This window comes from Prunus mume, linkage group LG3 (genome assembly GCF_029339155.1).
Source record: "Prunus mume cultivar Tortuosa linkage group LG3, ASM2933915v1, whole genome shotgun sequence".
Classification (NCBI taxonomy): domain Eukaryota; kingdom Viridiplantae; phylum Streptophyta; class Magnoliopsida; order Rosales; family Rosaceae; genus Prunus; species Prunus mume.
In genome coordinates this window covers 17,451,196-17,472,844 of record NC_142700.1, presented here as the reverse complement: position 1 = coordinate 17,472,844, position 21,649 = coordinate 17,451,196, and the positions used below count along the sequence as shown (strand labels likewise).

The 21,649-nt window shown below is 37.8% G+C and overlaps 3 protein-coding genes across 4 annotated transcripts; 1 reads left to right on the top strand and 2 right to left on the bottom strand.

The window, feature by feature from the left end:
* Positions 1 to 250: 250 nt before the first annotated feature.
* On the bottom strand, positions 251 to 17,573 carry LOC103326583 (TMV resistance protein N-like). Of its 2 annotated transcripts, XR_016125089.1 has the most exons (6): positions 16,795 to 17,573; positions 3,972 to 5,097; positions 2,968 to 3,240; positions 1,645 to 2,694; positions 911 to 1,534; positions 251 to 389 (listed from the first exon to the last, which is right to left on the bottom strand). XR_016125089.1 is itself a non-coding variant. In XM_089048011.1 (5 exons), exons 1-5 carry the CDS (start codon positions 17,403 to 17,405, stop codon positions 998 to 1,000), a joined length of 3,597 nt encoding a protein of 1,198 aa, XP_088904137.1. In that variant the 5' UTR covers positions 17,406 to 17,573; the 3' UTR covers positions 697 to 997. The 2 variants fall into 2 exon arrangements, 1 of the variants encoding a protein (XP_088904137.1); XM_089048011.1 differs by lacking the exon at positions 251 to 389 and having other exon boundaries at positions 697 to 1,534.
* LOC148918932 (uncharacterized) lies at positions 7,206 to 7,869 on the top strand. Its single transcript, XM_089048012.1, has one exon. The coding sequence runs from the start codon at positions 7,221 to 7,223 to the stop codon at positions 7,731 to 7,733; it is 513 nt and encodes a 170-aa protein (XP_088904138.1). The 5' UTR covers positions 7,206 to 7,220; the 3' UTR covers positions 7,734 to 7,869.
* Positions 17,574 to 18,091: 518 nt separating the features above from the next.
* On the bottom strand, positions 18,092 to 21,649 carry LOC103326557 (U3 small nucleolar RNA-associated-like protein). The gene is given in 8 exon segments (XM_008228797.3): positions 18,092 to 18,327; positions 18,755 to 18,938; positions 19,110 to 19,282; positions 19,390 to 19,839; positions 19,967 to 20,247; positions 20,250 to 20,622; positions 20,868 to 21,316; positions 21,507 to 21,649. Coding segments are annotated over 7 exon segments (1,965 nt in total). The 5' UTR covers positions 21,282 to 21,316; positions 21,507 to 21,649; the 3' UTR covers positions 18,092 to 18,237.

The window sequence follows — 21,649 nt, the reverse complement described above, 5'->3', positions numbered from 1 at the left end:
CTTAAATTTAACAAAAAAAGGCCCCTCAATTGCTGGATTGATGCCGGCAGCTTCCTTATAGCCGTCCCATCTAAATAAAGTTCTGACAAAGCTTCCATGTTTCCCACAATCTCTGGAAACTCTTTAAGTTTTGAACAACCAGAAAGATTAAAGATTTTAAGAGATTCCAAGCTGATGGAGTGTGGAAGGCTCTCTAGACTTTCACAACCTTTCATATTCAATACAACGAGATGTTGGAGATCCCCAATTGTTGCGTGAACCTCTGATAATTTTTCACAACCTTCAAGAATCAACCTCTCAAGATTTGGGACCTTTCTGAAGTCAGGGGTCTTGATCAAGAATTTGCAGTTGAAAAGATCCATTTGTACTAGGTTTTCCATCATGGTACACTGTTATGGAATTGGAAAAGAAAAAAGAGTTATTAGACAACTTAGCAATTATTGGGAAGATAAGCATTCTAGCTTTAACTTTATCATAACTAATTGTCAGCCTAACTCGGTGCAAGAAATATATATATATATATACATACATAAATTCTCCTATGCGGACATCGAACGTTATTATAGTGCAAATGCCATGTATTTTCTACTACCTCACCCTACTTTTCTCCCTATTTACAATGGCATCCGCACACTAATAACGTGCGGACATACGGAAGAGAGAATAACTGTATATATACAAATGATCTTACACTCGTGACGGAAACAAATATTTTATGTGGAAGAAGGATTGAAGTGCTTTAAAACAGAAACAATATGTCCTTTAAGACTGATGCAACAAAACTCAAGTTCTCTCTTCTGGTCTGCAAAATTAGGTCGACCATAGAGTTGTCTCAGGCTCGGCCATTATATGTAAATGATGACAAAACGACAGTGTTTGGAGTGACAATTATGTGGTCAGACTACAAAACCTTGCAATTGTTCCAGTGTTTGTAGCTGTCTTCATTCAGAGTGGAAAGTTCATGGAGGTTCCCATGGATCGATCATGCACAAGAGCTTTACAATGCAGACCAAAGCTCAAATCCTGGGTGTTGGTGATTAGCAATTGGTACTATTAAATTATTAACAAAATCTGCAACATATTGCTGCCATATGAAATGTATGCCGCACCCTTTTACTTCCAAGTCTGGTCTTTTCGTTGTAACTGAAGCTTCAAATTGTCGACTCCCTTCATTCAATTGCCTTGCAAACTGCCCACCTCGGGGCTCGTAGCAGCAAAGTCCATAGGACGACCCAACACTGTAGCCGTCGAAGTTTTGAAAGACTAAGGGGTGTTCAAGACGACCTTCACAGGTGGAAAAATGGCAAACAGTCTTTTCCAATTCCCAACTTTTCTGAAAATTTTCATTCTCAAGGATTTCGAAAGCAACAAATAGGGCAAACCCCATACACCAACTATTACTACCTTCTGTATCAATAGGTAGTTTGGCTCTTACAGAAGACCCACTCATCCAATGTCTGCACCAGTTCGGAACTCTCGTACCATCAGGAAAATGAGCGCGAATTTCAAATGGCTTTTCATGATAAATTAGGTCCTGTACAAAAAATAATAATAAATAAATAAAACCAAAGAGAAAAACAATAATAAAGATGTTCAATATGAGAGAGAGAGAGGGAGAGAGAGAGAGAGAGAGAGAGTCAACACCTCAATGTATTTAAAAAAGAATAGTTCATCATCAAGTTCTTCAGCCGCATTGGAATTTCCAGAAATCATGAAACTTAAACCGTTAATAGCAGTCCATACTGTCAAAGTCTTTGAAATTGGCAGCTTGGGACAATGACGTACATCTATGAACTTTATACTCAACGGAAGTTGTTTTGGCAACGACTGAAGTTTGCTACACCTAAACAACTTAAGTACTCTAAGCTTAGAAAGCTCAGATATGCTTTCAGGTATGTGCACAATATCACATTTACTCAAATTTAAAAGCAATAGGTGGATAATGCTGTTAGGCATCCTGCGTTCATGCTTATATGAGGATTCAGAGGATTCCACCAGCTCATCTTTATGTTCAGTGGAAACAGAGGATTCTGCGAGCTCATCTTTATGTTCAGCGGATACAGAGGATTCCACTGGCACATCTTCGTTTCCGCGGAAACATAATCGTTTAAGCTTCGGAAGTAATAAAACGGACCATGGCATTTTTGTTATAGCAGTGTAACAGGCCTCAAGCTCTTGCAACCGTTCCAAGCTCCCCAGGTTTTCTGGCAGTACGTCAATCCGTGAGCAGCCAGACATATATATATATATCAAAGATGTCAAACTACAAATGGCCATCGGAAAACTCGTAAGGTTCTTGCAACCACTTAAATTTAACAAAATAAGGCCCCTCAATTGCTGGATTGATGCCGGCAGCTTCCTTATAGCCGTCCCATCTAAATAAAGTTCTGACAAAGCTTCCATGTTTCCCACAATGTCTGGAAACTCTTTGAGTTTTGAACAACCAGAAAGATTAAAGGTTTTAAGAGATTCCAAGCTGATGGAGTAGGGAAGGCTCTCTAGACTTTCACAACCTTTCATACTCAATACAACGAGATGGTGGAGATCCCCAATTGTTGCGTGAACCTCTGATAATTTTTCACAACCTTCAAGAATCAACCTCTCAAGATTTGGGACCTTTCTGAAGTCTGGGGTCTTGATCAAGAATTTGCAGTAGGAAAGATCCATTTGTACTAAGTTTTCCATCGTGGTACACTGTTATGGAATTGGAAAAGAAAGAAGAGTTATTAGAAGATAAGCATTCTAGCTTTAACTTCATCATAACTAATTGTCAGCCTAACTCGGTGCAAGAAATATATATATATATATATATATAAATTGTCAGCCATGTATTTTCTACTACCTCACCCTGCTTTCCTCCCTATTTACAATGGCATCCACACAATAATAACGTGCGGACATACAGAAGAGAGAATAACTGTATATATATATATATATATATATATACACACACACAAATGATCTTACACTTTCATGCCATAGTTGGGTAATGCGACTGTTAGGCATCTTGAGTTCAACAAGCTGACATGGTTTAAAACTTGATGGCAGAGATTCTAAAGGATATTCATGCCATTCCAGAAGCCGTAACTCTTTAGAGAAATACTCAGGGCATCTAGAAAAGTTCACATTACAAATCTTCAACAATCTTAGGTTGCACATTTTAGCGAATGGGTCAGCATCCAACTGTATCTCTTCCTTTGCCAGCAAGCTCAGGAATATGCCTTCGACAGCAGTTGTTCCCTATACCAAACAATAAACTTCAAGTGTAAGACATAGCATGCTAGACAATAAGATGAACAAATAACCTAATAATTAATTCACATCTATTATCTAGAACATAGAGAAAATGTAAAGGAGAACAAGTGAAGAAAGGCAGGAAGGAGGGACGGGGGAAGAATGGATGAGTGATAAATGGTATGAAAACCAAAACACAAAAGCTAAAAACAATTTTAAATAGTTTTTTGTTTTAAGTTTTTTATTTCACACATTCTCTTTTAGTTCTTCCTCATTTATTCCTCCTCCCTCCTCCCCTTTTCCTCCCTCATTCCTTCCATACATTTGCCCTCTATCATTAACCATAAAAGAAAAACTAAAAACGAAAGTATTACCAAATAAACTTTTAATAACTTAATAAGTTTCTTAAAATTTTATGCTTAAATTATTGTCTGAGCACATACTATGATATTAATCTCATCTTACCTGTCTAAATTCATTTTGCCTCACTTAACCCTCTGAAATTTATCTATTTATCTTACTTCGCCCCTTCCCGTCAACTCTCTTAAAGGGTCCATGAAGATACAAGTGGGGGCCCACTTGTGACTTGATAAGTTAGTCAGGTTGTCGCCAAGTGTATTAGGGAGACCACATTTGTGTTCTTCAAGGTTTTAATGTTTTTTTATCACTACCTTAAGGGTTTACTTTTGAAGAAAGAAAAAAAATTTATGCTTGTACTAACTAGGATTAACACGTACCGTATTCTCTGCGAGTACTTTGTCATGCCATGACCTGCTGCGTTTGTAGGCATTCTCATTAATCCACAACCTACTGCGCTTTCCGGGCTCATTAGGAAATTTTCTACGAACAATGTCTTGACCCATTTTCCGGAGTAAATCATGCATCCACAGTTCATTTCTTTCGTTAATTTTAATTAGGGCTTTATCAAGAAGGTCACGCATACCACTTTCAGGATAAAACCAGCAACTTGCTAATATCCTCTTTACACGAACTTGATCCTCTCCATTAAAGAAGCATGCAATGTCCAGAAAGATTTGTTTCACTGTGTTCTTTAATGCGTCAAAACTTACTTTAAGCACATTCATAATGTCTTTTTCAGGATCTTCATCAAGTCTATCAAATGCTTCTGACCATTCTGCTACATTTTTTACCCTCAAGCATGAACCCAAAACTTCAAGAGCTAAAGGAATGCCACCAGCATATTCTACAAATTTTTTGGACAGCTCTTTATAATCATGTGGAGCATCGTTTTCCTTGAAGGCTTTTCGGCAAAAGAGCTGAAAATCTTCACCAACCTTTAGCTTGTCAACCTCGTATATACTATCTGCAAGTAGTCCGCACGTATCCAACTCATGCTTCTCCCTAGTTGTTATAATGACTCGACTCCCTGGACCCAACCAAGACTCATCTGCTAAAGCCTTTATTTGATCTAGTTTATCAACATCGTCCAGAACAATAAGCACCTTTTTTTTCCTTAGTCTAGTACGTAACAATTGGATCCCCAAATCAGCATTTTGTATATCTTCTTTGCAGCTCAGCAAGGTTGCAAACAGAAATTTTTGCATGCCAGCTAGACCATTTACTTTTGTGGATTCCTCTCTAACAGAGGAAACGAAGCATTTAGCATCAAATTGGTTCCTGATCTTCTTAAAAACTTCGTTTGCGAGAGTTGTCTTACCAATGCCCCCGAACCCCCAAATCCCTATGGTGCGAACATCATCCGACCTGCAAAGAGCCAAGTACTCCTCCATTTTCTTAATACGAGAATCCATTCCAATTAAATCGTTGCTAGAACTTGAGAGTTTGTCGTTCAATATATTTGAAATCTTGTTAGCTATTTCCTCAATAACTTTTGATTCTTTCCTGCAAAAGAATACAATAACTATTTTGAGGTTAGCTGGCCACAAGTGACATGCAATAAAGTAAATTAGAAATATTAATTGTTGTGTCGGAAATGGCTATGTCAGAGCTTTGCTTTCGTGGTCAGCGAGCATCTCCAAGGGAGATGTCAAATACCAAACATCAAATTTAAATTTGATGGTTGATGTGCCAATTTAACATCTTACATAGCTTTATACTCCACCCGATGTGTCAAATTAAATTATTATTATATTACATTTTAGTGTTGATTTATTTTTAATTAAAAAGAAAAGAAAAGAAAAGATAATAAAATATTCATTTGACATCTTGCTTTTGGGATGTCAAAAATAGCATCTCAACCTCCAGCCTTCATTCCACATCAACTTTGACACATCGATTGGAGTGATGTGAGATGTTATTTATAATGTTAAATGTCTATGTGGCACTTTTGACACATTGGTTGAAGATGCTCTCTAATGGAGTTCGATTATGTTGCACCTTAACACTAACCCATCTCTCTGTCTATTTCCTTTTCCTTTCTCTCCTGGTCTTCCTCCTTTCTCTTCAGGCCCAGAATTTGAACCGCACAAAACACTGCTGCTGCTGCTTCATAAATATCAAAATCTGGAATTTGCTTCCTACATATCCCCCATTGCAGCACCACCTTTCAAAACCGCGCTAATAACACCCATAATATTTTTTTTATCATAAAATATCCAACCTCCGACCACCATATATTCCACCACCTCTGACCTCTCGCTTTCACTATCCCTCTCTTTCTTCTCCTCTTTCTCTCACTTAATCTCTCATCACCGGATGGTCCTATGTTAAAAACATTAATATCTCCAAAGAACAATATCTTTTATCAGAGACCAGCCACGTACATGATATTTCCAATCAGATCACCTACGTGCTTTCTGCATATCTTGCTATAAATATTGTATGCAATCAAGCCACAAAACTTAGGTGCACCAGTTCATGTAAGAACCCTATTTGAGTTCACATCTATTTAGGAATCCAATTTGATCAGGGATACAAGGGAGAGATAAGCTGGGTATACACAGATAAGTTTGATAGAGTTGAAGCTCTATCTCACTTGTGGAATATCTATTATATTAGGCTATGGATTCATGAGGTGGTAAGGATAAGCTCTAAGGATTCCTTTATGGGCTAGGAACCTCAAGGCTTTCACCTATAAAACTAAGGCTTCGGTCCCCACTCTCATGCACAGAAAAACAGACTTATATTCTTACCCATACAGGAGAGATTTAGAGTGCATAGAGAGAGGAAGACCAAGGCCAGTTCGTGTGTTTTTGCTACTGTTGTTGTGCTTGCTCTAATGGCTTCTCAAGGTTAGTGCTTATAGATTACATGTGAAATAAGAACTTACATGTGGTATCAGAGTAGTCATATGCATCTATAGGTCTAAACAAGATAAAATTGAGAAGCATGCATATTTGTTCTGTGTTGATTTAAAATTGTTTCAGGCATGCCATGTTAATGAATCAATCTTACATTTTGTTTCGAGATCCTGGACTTTGATGTGCTGTTTGTTGTTTCAAAATTTGATAGAAGTATGCTTAGGATAAAAGAGATCAAAACTGGTTTTCCTTAATAAAAAATATGTTATGATTCCACATAAAGAATAACATTCCATAAAGTGTTGCCATGTTTGATAGAGAATAATTTGTTATTGCTCAGTCCACAGATGAGTATTAATTGATGGTTTCATATCATCTCAAAGTATCAATGGCAAAATTGTGTCATAGGGTACAACAATTGGTTTTCTCCGCTTACAAGTGTGAACTCCAATTGTTTGTGCTCCATGATAGAACAAGAGAGTTCATTAGTTGTTGTGAGTGATCAAGCATTACTGTCCATAGACAGTAAATTGTTTTGATAAAGGAAAATCACACAGTTCATCTTGCTGGACTTGTGAAGGAAATTATGGGCATTTTGATATATTGTCCACAGATGTGTGTCATATGTGCATAAAGTTTTTGGGGTAAAGATTAATTGTATTGCAAAATTCTATGTTTTTAGTTGTGAATCCCTCTGCTATCAATTCAATTGAACCATTGACTGGTAGCAATTTTAAGAAGTGGAAGAGAGACTTAGAGATAGTTATGGGACTTTTAGATCACGACTTAGCGCTAAGAGAAGAGAAACTTGAGGTCACTATTAATAGCAATGTTGAACAGAAGCAGAAACCCGAGAAGTGGGAGAAGGCAAATAGGATATGCCTACTTGTCATGAAAAAATCCATGACAGACACTATTTGTGGGGGCATCACTGAATCTGAGAATGCTAAGGAGTTTTTGGAGGCTATAGGACTGAAGTTTAAAGAATCCGAGAAGGCAGAAACTAGAACCTTGATGACCAAACTTGCAACCATAAAGTATGATGGTGTTGAGGACATAAGGGTTTATCTTTTGAGCATGATAGAAGTAGCAAGCAAGTTGAAAGCACTTGAGATCCCAATAGCTAACCCTTTTCTAGTTCACCTTGCATTAAATTCTCTTCCCTCTCAGTTTGCTCAACTAAAGGTGATCTATAATGCTCAAAAGGACAAATGGAGCCTCAATGAACTGATTTCAGTTTGTGTTCAAGAAGAGGCAAGAATGAAGAAGGAGAACTAAAGGTGATCTACAATGCTCAAAAGGACAAATGGAGCCTCAATGAACTGATTTCAGTTTGTGTTCAAGAAGAGGCAAGAATGAAGAAGGAGAAAGAAGTGAACACAGTCCATCTCACAACCAATGCTCCAAAAAGACATCACCCTAAGCCAAATTCATCTGCTGCTAAGGCCAACTCTCCACCCAAAAGTTCCAATGCTCTAGCTGTTAACAAAACCAATGTCTTTAAGTGCTATTTTTGTGACAGGGCAGGTCATCTTAAGAGGGAGTGTCATAAGTATGAGTGTTGGGTAGAGAAAAAGAAGGCTAAAGGTAAATCAAATTTTGTTTCAGTTTGTTTTGAGTATAGTTATGTCAATATACCTTCTAATTTTTGGTGGATTGATACTGGTTCATTAATCCACATTGCCAATTCTTTGCAAGACTTTATAAGCCAGAGCAAACCAAGTAGAGATCATGACCATGACTTCGTAGGAAATGGCAAGAAGGTGGCAGTTCTTGCTGTAGGATCAGTCCAACTTCAACTAGTTTTAGGATTTTCTTTGGTTTTAAAAGATGTTGCTTATGTACCTTCCATGAGAAGGAATTTGATTTCAGTTTCTAGATTGGCTAGGGAGAAATTTATTTTTGTTTTTTCTGAGGTGGGATTTAATTTGAATTTTAATGAAAATGAAGTTGGCAATGGTGTTTTAGTTGATGGTCTCTTTAAGCTAAATTGTTTCAGTTCAAACAATGTTTTTGCCATTGACTCCATAGGTCAAAAACGATCTCAAAACAATGAAAATTCAGCAAGGCTATGGCATAAAAGGCTAGGCCATGTGTCTACGAAAAGAATGCAATACCTTGTGAAAGAACAAATCCTTCCTCCCTTAGATTTTTTCAGATTTTGAAGAATGCATTGAATGCATTAAAGGAAATCTTCTTAAAGGAAATCAGATTTTTTCAGATTGTGAAAGAACAAATCCTTCCACTTGAAGCCAAAATCTTCTTGAAATTATTCACACAGATATCTGTGGCCATTTTCCAGTTCCAACCATAGAAGGTCATAGGTATTTCATCACCTTCATTGATGATTTCTCTAGGTTTTGTTATGTATATCTAATCCAGAACAAGTCTAGTGCTTTTGAAGTTTTTAAAGTCTTTAAAACTGAAGTAGAAAATCAATTAGAATTAAAGATTAAAGTTTTAAGGTCAGATAGGGGTGGAGAGTATTATGGCAAGTATGATGAGCAAGGCAGACATCCTTCACCCTTGTCACGTTTTCTACAAGATTGTGGAATTATTGCTCAATATACGAACCCTGGAACACCTCAGGAGAATGGAGTTTCAGAGAGAGGAAATATAACTTTAAAGGACATGGTGAGAAGCATGATTTGCAACACTGATCTTCCAAAATTTCTGTGGGGTGATGCAATCAAAACTGCAAATTACATTCTAAATAGATGTCCAAGCAAGTCAGTTCCTAAGACTCCTTTCGAGTTGTGGAATAAGAGAAAACCTAGCCTTAATCACTTACACGTTTGGGGTTGTAGAGCTGAAGCCAAAGTCTATAATCTTGAGCTTGCTAAACTTGATCCAAAAACAGTAAGCTGCAGATTCATTAGATATGCTGACAGATCAAAAGGTTTTCGATTCTACTATCCTAATTACGTGAATATAATTGTGGATACAGGCAAGGCAAGGTTTATAGAGCATGATGACAGTGAAGGAGTTCATAAAGACTTTGTTTTTGAAGAAGAAGGAGAGATAGGAACTGAAACTGTAAATGTCACAAATCCAGTGTTGCCCTTGTCATTAAATCAGATGTCTTCTCAAACTAATCCACCAACTGAACCTGTGATTCATGATCAAGACATGGAGGATTTGAATGGGGAAGAGAATGAACATGAGGCTTTTGAGAATCAACAGTTGCCATAACAAGAGCTGAGAAGATCTACAAGGGATAGACGACCAAATGTGCTGCCAGACATTGTATACTTGAATGAAGCTGAATTTGACGATATTGAATTTGAGGACCCATCAACTTATAAACATGCTATGTATAGTGAATACTCTGCAAAGTGGATTGAAGCTATGCAATCGGAGTTGGAATCCATGCAAAGTAACAATGTGTGGGAGCTAGTTGAGCTGAGACAAGGAATTAAACCTATTGGTTGTAAGTAGGTGTTCAAAACTAAGAAAGACTCTAAGGGTAACACTGAGAGACACAAAGCAAGGTTAGTGGCAAAGGGTTTCACACAACAAGAAGGAGTAGACTACAATGAAACTTTCTCACTAGTTTCAACCAAGGATGCTTTTAGGATCATAATGGCACTTGTGGCTCATTTTGATTTGTTTTTACATCAAATGGATGTGAAAACAGCCTTTCTTAATGGAGATTTGAGTGAAAAATTTTCATGCTACAACCTGAGGGTTTTATAGAAGAAGGCAGTGAGCATTTGGTATGTAAATTGAAGAAATCAATTTATGGTTTGAAGCAAGCCTCTAGACAATGGTATCTCAAGTTTGACAAGATCATTACTTCAAATGGTTTTGTCGAAAACAGATTAGATGAGTGCATATACTTAAAATTCAGTAGGAGTAAATTCATTTTTCTTGTTCTTTATGTAGATGACATCTTGCTTGCTAGTAGTAATGAAAGTCTTTTACATGAGACTAAGAGTTTTCTTTCCATAAGTTTTGAGATGAATGACCTTGGAGAAGCATCATATGTATTAGGAATCGAAATCCACAGAGATAGAGAAAAGGGGTTGCTAAGTTTGTCGCAAAAGGCATAATTGAGAAGGTGTTGAAGAAATTTAACATGCTTCAAAGTAATGGAGCTAAGGTTCCTGTTTCAAAGGGAGACAGACTAAGCAAAGAAGATTGTCCAAGGAATGATGTAGAAAGGGAAGAAATGAAGGACAAACCATATGCTTCGGTCGTAGGCAGTATCATGTATGCACAAGTGTGCACACGACCTGATCTAGCATTTTCCATTAATGTATTAGGCAAGTATCAATCTGATCTGGGCATTGCACATTGGAAGGCTGCAAAGAAAGTGTTGAGATATATGCAAAGAACAAAAGGACATATGTTAGTCTACAAAAGAACAAATAGCTTGGAGTTGGTTGGTTACACAGATTCAGATTTTGCAGGATGCAAAGATACTTCCCAATCAACTTCCAGTTTTGTGTTCATGATGGGAGGAGGTGCAGTTGCTTGGAAGAGTGCAAAACAACCATCTATAGCTACATCTACTATGTTTGTTGAGTACGTGGCGTGTTATGAAGCTACTTCACATGCCATGTGGTTGGAGAATTTCATACAAGACCTAGAAGTAGTTGATTCTATAGAGAAGCCTATTTAGCTGTTTTTGTTAAAATATGAACATGGTTTGAATACTTTGGGTTAGTTTTTATTCTTCTCCATAAGGAGGTATATATAGGAGTTTACATGAGTGCTTTAGAAGGAAATAAATATAGTAATCAATTATGATAGTATCTCCTACTTATACAATGATTTGTCAACTATATAGAATAGGAAAGTAAATCCCTTAATTAATCAAAAAAATAAATCTCCTTGATTAATTAGGAGACTCATGTCAACACTCCTCCTCAAGTTGGTGTATATATGTCACCAATACCCAACTTGGTAAGTGAGTCATGAAATACTTTGCCACAAACAGCTTTTGTTAAGATATCTGCCAATTGATCTTCTGATTTTACGAATGGTAGGCGAATGATCTTCTCAATTTTTTCTTTGATAAAATATCTATCCACCTCAACATGTTTGGTTCGATCATATTGAACTGGATTATGGGCAATATCGATAGCTGACTTGTTGTCACAATGCAACTCCATTGGCTTTTCTGGCTTGAAGCCCAATTCTGTCAAGAGTCTTCTGATCCATAATAATTCACAAACTTCGTGAGCCATTCCTCGATACTCTGCTTCTGCACTAGACCGAGAAACCACATTTTGCTTTTTACTTCGTCAAGTAACTAGGTTACCTCCCACGAATGTAAAGTAACCAGAAGTAGAGCGTCCATCTGTAATGGAACATGCCCAATCAGCATTTGCATATCCAATAACTTCAAGATCTCCATTTTTTGAGAACATTAATCCTTTCCCAGGGGCTGACTTTAAGTATCTTAAGATCCGATCAACTGCATTCCTATGAGAAACACTGGGCGAATGCATAAATTGACTAACCACACTCACAACATATGCAATATCTGGTTTTGTGTGTGCCAGGTATATCAACCTTCCAACAAGGCGTTGGTACTATTCCTTATTGGTTGGTTCTTGGTCAATGTCTTCACACAACTTGTGATTCATCTCAATGGGTGTGTTAGCAAGCTTACATCCAAGTATTCTTGTTTCAGTGAGTAGATCCATTACATACTTCCTTTAGACAGAAATATACCAATTTTTGACCTTGCTACTTTGATTCTGAGAAAGTACTTCAGATCACCTAAATCCTTCAACTCAAATTTCTGAGAAATACTTTTGCAACTTCAATTGCTCTTCTGTGTCGTTTTCAGTTACGATTATGTCATCTACATAAACAATCAATGCAGTAAGTTTTCCTTCATCACGCTTCAAGAACAGGGTGTGATCTGAATTACTCTGTGTATATTCAAAATTCTTCATAGATTTAGTAAATCTGCCAAACCATGTCCTAGGAGATTGCTTTAACCCATGTAATGACTTTCTGAGCTTGCAAACTTGATTTTTCTTATTAAGAGCTGATTTTTCTAAGCTTACATCCTAGGGGTAAGTCCATATATACTTCTTCTTCCAAGTCTCCATGTAAGAATACATTTTTGACATCAAATTGATGTAGTGGCCAATCGAGATTTGCTACTAGAGACAATAGGACTATAATAGTGTTAATCTTGGCTACTAGGGCAAAGGTCTCCTCGTAGTCTATCCCATATCTCTGTGTGTACCCCTTCACCACCAATCTAGCTTTATATCTTTCAAAGGATCCATCTGCTTTGAGTTTCACAGTATGAATCCACCTGAGTCCTATTGTCTTCTTTCCATGAGGTAAATACATGAGTTCCCATGTGACATTCTTTTGGAGAGCTCGCATTTCTTCATTCATAGCTTCTTTTCATTTTGGGTCTTTTAGTGCTTCAATTACACTGTTGGGGACAGATATGTCAGCCAACTGCTTCACATAGTGCACACGTGACTTTGATAATCTGCTGAGAGATATATAATTATTGATGGGGTATTTCCCTTTGGCTTTAAGATCTGCTTCATATTGTACTCGAGGTTTGCCACAGTTATTCCTTTCTAGAAGCTGATATCTAGGCTCTGTTCCTTCTAAATCAAATCATGACGGGATATTTCATTAGTGTTATTAGTTTCATAAAAAGATGTTACATGAATGACTTCCTCAGCAGTGATTGGTGCAATCGAGCTAAAGCGCAAAATCTCATAAACCGTTCAATTTCCTCCCGATTTTGACAAATGGAGACAATATACTTGCGATCAGTCATTATGAAGCAGATTATCTGTAGTTGAAGAACTAAAGGGTGCGATGGTTGCTTTCCACTGGTCATTTTGATGCAGAGTGACGTTAGGGAAAAAATCAAGAATTAGAGCAGTGGTAGATTCTCGATTCTCCTCCTGGGCTGTTGAAAAATATAAATCATGTTCCCAAAACAAAGCATCTATGGAGGTAAAGACCTTCTGATTAGGAGGATGATAACACCAGTATCCTTTCTGATGAGGTGCATAGCCAATGAAAACACACTTTTTGACTCGGGGATCCAATTTGCTTCGTTAGTGATCATGTAAGTAGACAAATACAACACAGCTGAAAATCCAAGGTTCCAGATTTGGGGTGGGATGTGTTTGGATATGGTGGTGAAGTGTTTGAAATGGTGCTTGAAAATTTAGGATACTAAAGGGAATCCGATTGATAAGGTATGCTACAGAGACGACGGCTTCGCCCCAAAAGGATCGTGGCATATTGGCACCAAAGAGAGAGGCACAAATGACTTCCTATTTCTTTCGGCCACCCCATTCTGTTGGGGAGTGTAAGGGCATGAGCGTTGATGTATGATGCATGATCTTGTAAGAACTGGTTAAGATCATGGTTGAGAAATTCTCCGCCATTGTCAGAATGAAGAACCTGAATTCTGCCATGACACTGAGTCTCCACCATTTGATAAAACTATTGAAACCTGGAATTGACTTCCCCTTTAGTTTTGAGAAGGGAAACCCAAGTCATGCATGTGCAAGCATCTATAAACGTGACAAATCATCGCGCCCTTGACGGAGTGGCAAATTTAGCAGGTCCCCAAACATCAGAATGAACAAAGAAAACGAAACCAAACTCATATTTGAACTTAATGGGAACGGGACACGATGACTCTTAGCCAATTCACACGTATCATACTGGAAGCTGGAAACATCAAGACTGGAAAATAATGATGGAAACAACTTCTTAAGTTAACTGAACGAGGCATACCCAAGACGTTTATGCCATAACCAAATTTTGTCTCTCTCCTCCTCAGAACGAGTTCCACTGGTTGTAAAAGCTTGACCAACCTTGATCTCACTATCCAGTGCCGAGTCCAAGTAGTAGAGTTTGCCCCGCCGAGTACCACAACCAATCGTCTTTCCTGTGAGGATGTCCTGAAAAGCACAATGATTCGGCCAAATTGTTACAGTACACCTCAAAGTAGTAGTAAGTTGCGCAATAGATAGTAAGTTATGGTCCAAAGATGGAACAGTAATATGGGAGGGGGAGATAGAGAGCCATTAGCATTAGACACCACCGACGGAGTGGATGATTTGCGACTAATAAGTTGCCCAGGATCAAATGTCATGTGATCCGTAGCACCCGAGTCGATAATTCATGCGGATTTTTGAAAGGACGTATGAAAAGTAGAACCTTTGGTGGTGGCGATATAAGCATGAGTCCAGGTAGCCAGGTCAGCAGGATTGACCGCATGCTTCTGTGAGTTTGCAATAAGGGAAAGAATCGTAGGGGTTCTTGACATTACAACGGAAGTAAGATGTGATATGAGAATGTGAGGAACTGTGATTGTCGGAATTTGATTTGAGGAATTGATATATGAATTTGATATAGGAATTGGATTTGAGAGGTATGTATATAAGATTTGAGGGTATGTGTTGAGGGATTTTGCTAAGAGGATTTGAGGACTTTAGATTTGAGGGATTTGGATTTGGGGAAAAATATGAGAAATTTGATTTAGGGTTTCGGATTTGAATATGAGAAATTTGAGATAAGGATTTAGAGACAACCTAGGATCGATTGCTCTGATACCATACTAAAATATGAACATGGTTTGAATACTCTGCATTAGTTTTTATTCTTCTCCATAAGGAGATATATATAAGAGTTTACATGAGTGTTTTACAAGGAAATAAATATAGTAATAAATTAGGATAGTATCTCCTAATTATATAATGATTTGTCAACTATATAGAATAGGAAAGTAAATCCCTTAATTAATCAAGGAAATAAATCTCCTTAATTAATTAGGAGACTCACGTCAACAGTTTTGTGACAATAAAGGAGCAGTGTTCTTTTGCAAGAACAATAAAAGGTCTGCTGGACTCAAGCATATGAAAGTTAAGTATTTGCTAGTAAGAGAAAAGGTTCAAGAGGGCTTAACCACTGTTGATTATATCAACACTACAGAAATGATAGCAGATCCCTTAAATAAAGCAATTCCAAACAATGCTTTTCATAGGCATGTGACCAATATGGGATTACCGTCCAGTTTCGAAGATTATTTGGTCTAGTGGGAATTGATGACTTGTTCTCATTTCAGCTGTTTTGTTTAAGTTTTGTTTGTTGTTTGAGCTAGTGTTTTTGTCTTTTCATCTGGTTAAATTATTCTGGACAGTTTGGATTCTTAAATGAATATTGATTAAATTTCATTGATTTTGCAATATGATTACAGTTTACGGTTCAAGTTGTAAAACTATTTAAGCTACAGGTAAGATCATGTGTATAAATATATTGATCATAAAGAGGACCATTCATGTGGTGAATGAATAACTTCAAAGATTAGATCATTCATCATGTGATGTTGGACATAGCTTGTTGGTACTCTGTGTATGTTACTGCTTGCTGTGATTATAGGTGGATGATACCATGTAATGGTTATCGTGTCTGTAGTCCTTTATGTTGGTAATATTTGACAATGAGTTTGATATAGATATATATTCTTTCCAATTTGTTATATTGTTATCAAGCTGTCTTTCCAAACTTTGCACATAAGGTTTTGATCCTTGATCTTTAAAGAAGAGTCTTAAATGGATGTTTCACTCAAGTGGGAGAATGTAAGAACTCTATTTGAGTTCACATCTATTTAGGAATCCAATTTGATCAGGGATACAAGGGAGCGATAAGCTGGGTATACACGGATAAGTTTGACAGAGTTGAAGCTCTATCTCACTTGTGGAATATCTATTATATTAGGCTATGGATTCATGAGGTAATAAGGATAAGCTTTAAGGATTCCTTTATGGGCTAGGAACCTCAAGGCTCTCACCTATAAAACTAAGGCTTCGGTCCCCACTCTCATGCACAGAAAAACAGACTCATATTCCTACCCATACAGGAGAGATTTAGAGTGCATAGAGAGAGGAAGACCAAGGCCAGTTCGTGTGTTTTTGCTGCTGTTGATGTGCTTGCTTTAATGGCTTCTCAAGGTTAGTGCTTATAGATTACATGTGAAATAAGAACTAACAGTTCCCTCTTTCTCACACAACTTAGGTGCATGATGTGTGAGAAAGAGAGAATCAGTGTATGCAACTGGTACTGGAAAGTTCTTCTCCCATTTTAGTTAATTAAACAAGGCCACAAGTTGTCATTTCTTTTTAAGCATCAAATTTATAAGCAAGCTTTGATTCAATTTGCTGCATCAAGCAAAAAAGAATAGCTATATAATAGAGAACCATAAACATCAATGGGAAAAAGTAATAAAATGAAAGCATAATCATCTAATCAAGCAGGGCATATGTTATTAAAACAGTTAAATATAAGACTACCTTGTAATTTCAATTAAAGAAGAGAGTACTAGAAATACCTATTTTTCAAATCCCATCCAGCAACATTGGCTACTTTCCTCAGAGCTCTCCTCCACTTTTTCACCTTCCCTTTTTCCTTCTTTAAATTTTCTTCATGCTTTGCAAAGGCCTTTCCAAAATTTCCTGTTTGATTTCTTACCTCGGATGCCTCGATGTAGTAGAAGACCGGAAACACTTCTAGTCTTCCCTCTTTCATGCACTGAACAATATGAGCAAGTTCATCCAAACACCAAGTTGAAGAAGCGTAGTCTTTTGAAAGAACGACGACTGCAAACTTGGAGTGTTCAATTGCTTTCAGGAGTTTTGGTTTGATGAGTTTTCCCCTCTCAAGCTTCTCTTCATCCCTGAATGTATCGATTCCTTTCAGATCCAAACCGTGATATAAATGGTCTGTAAAACTATTGCGGGTGTCTTCACCCCTAAAACTAAGGAAGACATCAAAGTCCAATGTTTCAGGGGTTGAAGATGAAGAAGATGAAGGCACTGCTTGGGGAGCTTCCTCATGCTCCAATTCAGGGGTTGAAGAAGAAGGAAACTCAGTACGTCCTAGGAGAAAATTAACAAGGTGAAGAATTAAAGAAGGAAGGAGAAGGAGGAGGATTATGAACATGATAATGGGTAAATTCAACAGAAGGTTTGCATCATGAAATGAGGAGGAACATATATTGCTTTTATTTGGTCAACGCTCGGCAGTGTCAAATTTCCGCGTTTTGGGAAAGCAGGTGAAAGGAACGCATGGGGAAAAGCGGAAACTTCCTAGGCGGCCTCAGAAAAAACCGACGACACAATGACTTCTACCTTTCAAACAAGACGCCTTTTTTACCTTCTTTCTTTTCTTCTTTGAGTTGACTGAAGGTCAAAGCCAAAACAAGCTAGGTGGTTGGTTTCAAGTTATAAATCATTTTGCATAACAGAGAGGTCAAATTGGTTGGTTTCAAGTGTATAAATAATTTTTCATCTTCATACTTCATTACATAATACGTGATTTATTAGTGTAATAAGTTTGTATAATAAAAGGTTTTTTAGGTTTTAAACATAAAAATTTCACTTTGCTTTTTAAAAAGTCAACTTCAAAAATGTATTGGATTAAAGAAATCTAAAAATAAATAAGGCATTTTTGTCCATTTTGCAAAATGTCCCTATAATAAATTAGTATGCTTTGTTGCCCCATAAATTAGTCAGTTCTACATGAAACGCAGGATTTTGAGACGAGAGATTCTAGTGCGCCCCTGCAGCAAATGGAGGGGCAAGCCAAAATATTTTAAGCAATTGTCCAGATTACTCTGAGCACCAAAGTTTAAAAACAAAACCTGTAATCATTACCCAACTCCTTTGGCATCAAATGCAACAGAGTTATGGCTTACTATCCACTTTCTATTCAAACTACATTCAAAGAAGTGAAGCTACACGAGATCAAAACTGAATAGCATTTTACACAACTTTCACAAATCTTGAGTAATAAGTGCGGAACTGTCTTTCAGAATCTTCCGTGCACGCCAATAGACAGCAGAAGCTGTTTCTGATGTTCCCATCTGTAAAATTAGTGGAATATGCTAAACTTATCAGTAGGTTTTTTGAGATTACATGATAAAAATGTGATCAAACAATGAACACCAAGTATTATTAAAAACAGATTCCGAGTACAAAGCCGCACAAAAACGATAGTGGCAGGGCGGTGTTCACAATTCCTGTCTCATGTCAGGACACTAACAGAAATGGAACTGTTTTTTAAAATGGAAATTGTAGTTTTCTGGATAGTAGATGCCTATATATAAAGCCAGTTAAACTAAAATAATAATATTTTAAAAAGGCCAGTCTGCTCCGCTGATAGGCAGAGACCGCAAAATGGTTGGTCTGCTTCCAAATTTAATCAAACAGTAAAACCCCAACCTTATGCATGCACTGAATGGACTTTATGAATGCATTGTTAAATAGATGTAAAACCATAGGAAAGCTCACCTTGGTCTCCATACAATAGTAATCTCGCCATAAGCTCAGATTTTGGTCGTAATTTTTAAGTGCAGATTCATATAACTTTCGGGCATTAACAAGACTATCTTTATCGCCATTGGATGCAAGGTTTGATTCCAATTCAATGCAGGTCCTATATATAGCAAGCCCAGGGTGCGGTAAAGCAAGAAAGCTGCAATTCAAACAGGACACAAGCTTAAAAACTTCTTGGAGAGAACACTGCAGAAGCTATGATCATCAAATTTATGTACAAAATTATTTTCATTGAAGTCAAAATGTACAGTTAATATGGTTGTGAAAATCTCCTTGGGGGAAAAATCAAGCTCATAATAAAATGACATACCGCTTATACACATCCCTAGCATGTCGAACTCCATCCTTTTGAAGAACAAAATTCACAATGGCGGAAGAAAGAGAGAATCCATTTTCAGGGCCACCATCTTTAGCTAATGATTTAACAGAAATCTCAACTAATTTTTCAAAATAATGCTTTTGATTTGCAAAGATTTTGAGGGCCTGCAATATGAGATAATGTTAACTTTCTCACAAAGATGCTGCATCAGCTAATGACTCACAGTCAAACACAGAAGAGAGGGAAAAATTCAAATGTGCAGAGAACATACCATTAGCCACAGGCTCTCAGCTTCTGAAGTCGAAACTCTTGTCAAAGCATCTTTTAGAAGTTCAAAGATGGATAGCAGCTCGGCTTTACTTGGTGAAGTGGAATCCCTTGTCAAATGCCTAACTTCTACTGAGACCCTTAATAGACATAACTGTGCTGAACTCGAAAATTTTTCACAACAAAGCTTTTCTGCCAGTTTCCGGGCTTCATCCAGTCTTCCAAGTTGCAAATAAAATGAGATATGCTGACAGGCAAGATCCTCGTCAATGCATTCCATTGTTTCAGCCTTTTCATAGACTCTCAAAAGATGTGAAATATAACTAGCAGACTGACTGGCTAACCCAGAAGGTTTGTTTTCTCCTTTTAGAAGAGCAGTAACACCCATAAAAAATTTTGCATACTGGTTGAACATTATGGCGGAAGGCAGAAGTTCTACAGCCTCCTCATAAACCTAGTCATAGCATGGCAGTTACAGGAACATAAGACAAACACGATTAGAAAATGCATGTCTTATTCAGATTCATCTAGCATAATAATTTTACTACTATAGGATTTAAGCAGTCCACATGGATTTATACCTGAACTGCTTTTTCCACTTGAGAATGCATATTTTCTTCACTGATCTCCTGTGTGGTTGCAGGATTGTATTCAAGTCTTGCTAGCCAGTCCCAATACTCTGGCTGTGTTGAGAAGTCTCTCTTGATGTCACTTAGTATTTCCTTATGCATTTCTTCTGAATTAACCAAGTCAGTTGCATCCAAAATCTCCAAAAACTTCTTTCTCATACTAAAACTAGAGGGAAGAGCTTCAATTGCTCCGCTATATATGGTTCTTAGAATGCTAAAACCTTGCTCTGAAACTTGTCGATTTTCTTCCTTGACTTCTCACTTTCGATGTCTGATCCTTCATTATGTTCTCCTTCTTCATTAAGGGGCATGTATAAATCTTTATTTTCATCTCTCCACTGTTTCTCATCGGCACTTATCTGATCATGGGCCAGAATGCCCACATGCTCTCCAAGAGCAACCTTTCGGGCCTTTAGCTTATTAAGGAATGTGAGTTCCATCCGAAGATACTCTATCCAAAGATCTTCTGAAGTTGGGCAGACTCTCAACCCACTTTGCATGATAGCACGGGCAGCTTCAACATTTAAGTTATGGTCAAATTCCCAAGCTGCAGCATATATCCAAACTCCTGGGACCTTTGGGTGAAACCTGATTACTTGTGCCAGGACCTGCAAAAAGGCACTCCTCCTTCAACAATTGAAAATTTGATAATAGTAAATAAAATGACAGGTCAAACATTCTACTTATATGCAAATTCTCATGATCGTTGTAATAGGAGAGAGTACAATTGACTAACAACCATTTTCTATATAGCAAATGTAGAAATGCAGTAATCAACTATGTAATAAATTCAACCCACAGATACAAAACAACTCCCAGAAAGTTGGGGCCATTTTAGGGGAATGAGTATTACCTTCTTCATCCTACCATGCCGTCGCTCTCTACAATACTCAAGGTACCGAAACCAGAGCTCAATGTCACCCTTAAACCTCATGACCGCAAGCCTATATATATCAACGATCCTCCTTACGCCAGCGAAGTCAGAAACTGACTTCTTCATCTTCTTATTGGTCTTCAGCCCCTGTTTTTGCAGCTCACGCATCACCGACTTTTTCCGGAGGCCACGGAGTGTGTCAAGCTGAGTCTCATACTCAATGTAGGCAAGGTAGTCTTCCTTGAGTGGGCTCGGCCGCTTGAGACGGTATTCGAACTTCCGACGCTGCTTGACGATCTCAGCAATCTCACGGCGCGTGAAGATCATCCGTTGCTCGAGGTCATCGAGCTCGTTGATCATCCGCTCCAACCGGTACTGGACCACGTCAGCCATTCTTTGTTAAGGTGTTGTAAGTCAAGGGGATCAATCTGAGAACAAGGCAAATAAATCCAAATTAGACAAGAACAAACAAAATTAGCACTCCAAAAGTAACTACTAAATCAAACATATGAATAAAACCAGGAAAACTATTACAGAACAGGTGCCTACCCAATCACGGTACGGTATCGATCTGGAACGAAAGATTTAACGACTCAGCTCCAGAGACGAGAACAGTACCTGATAGACGACGTCGCTGGTACCGAACAGTACCTCACCGCCGACAGCAGACGAGCAATCTAGGGCACACGAGGGAGAGTGCTATAGCTGATGAGCCCACGTTTGAATCTTGGTCTCATGGCGTAAGGGGAAGGAAGATATTG

What these genes read in the sequence shown, in the direction of transcription:
- LOC148918932 (XM_089048012.1), top strand. Translation starts at nt 7,221, where the DNA reads ATGGGACTTTTAGATCACGACTTAGCGCTAAGAGAAGAGAAACTTGAG.
- LOC103326583 (XM_089048011.1), bottom strand. Translation starts at nt 17,405, where the DNA reads ATGTTCATAATCCTCCTCCTTCTCCTTCCTTCTTTAATTCTTCACCTT. An exon ending in CCCAACTATGGCATGAAAGT is followed by an intron (nt 2,695 to 2,967) that starts GTAAGATCATTT and finishes ATTCCATAACAG; the next exon opens with TGTACCACGATGGAAAACTT. An exon ending in TCTTTTTTAAATACATTGAG is followed by an intron (nt 1,535 to 1,644) that starts GTGTTGACTCTC and finishes TTTTTTGTACAG; the next exon opens with GACCTAATTTATCATGAAAA.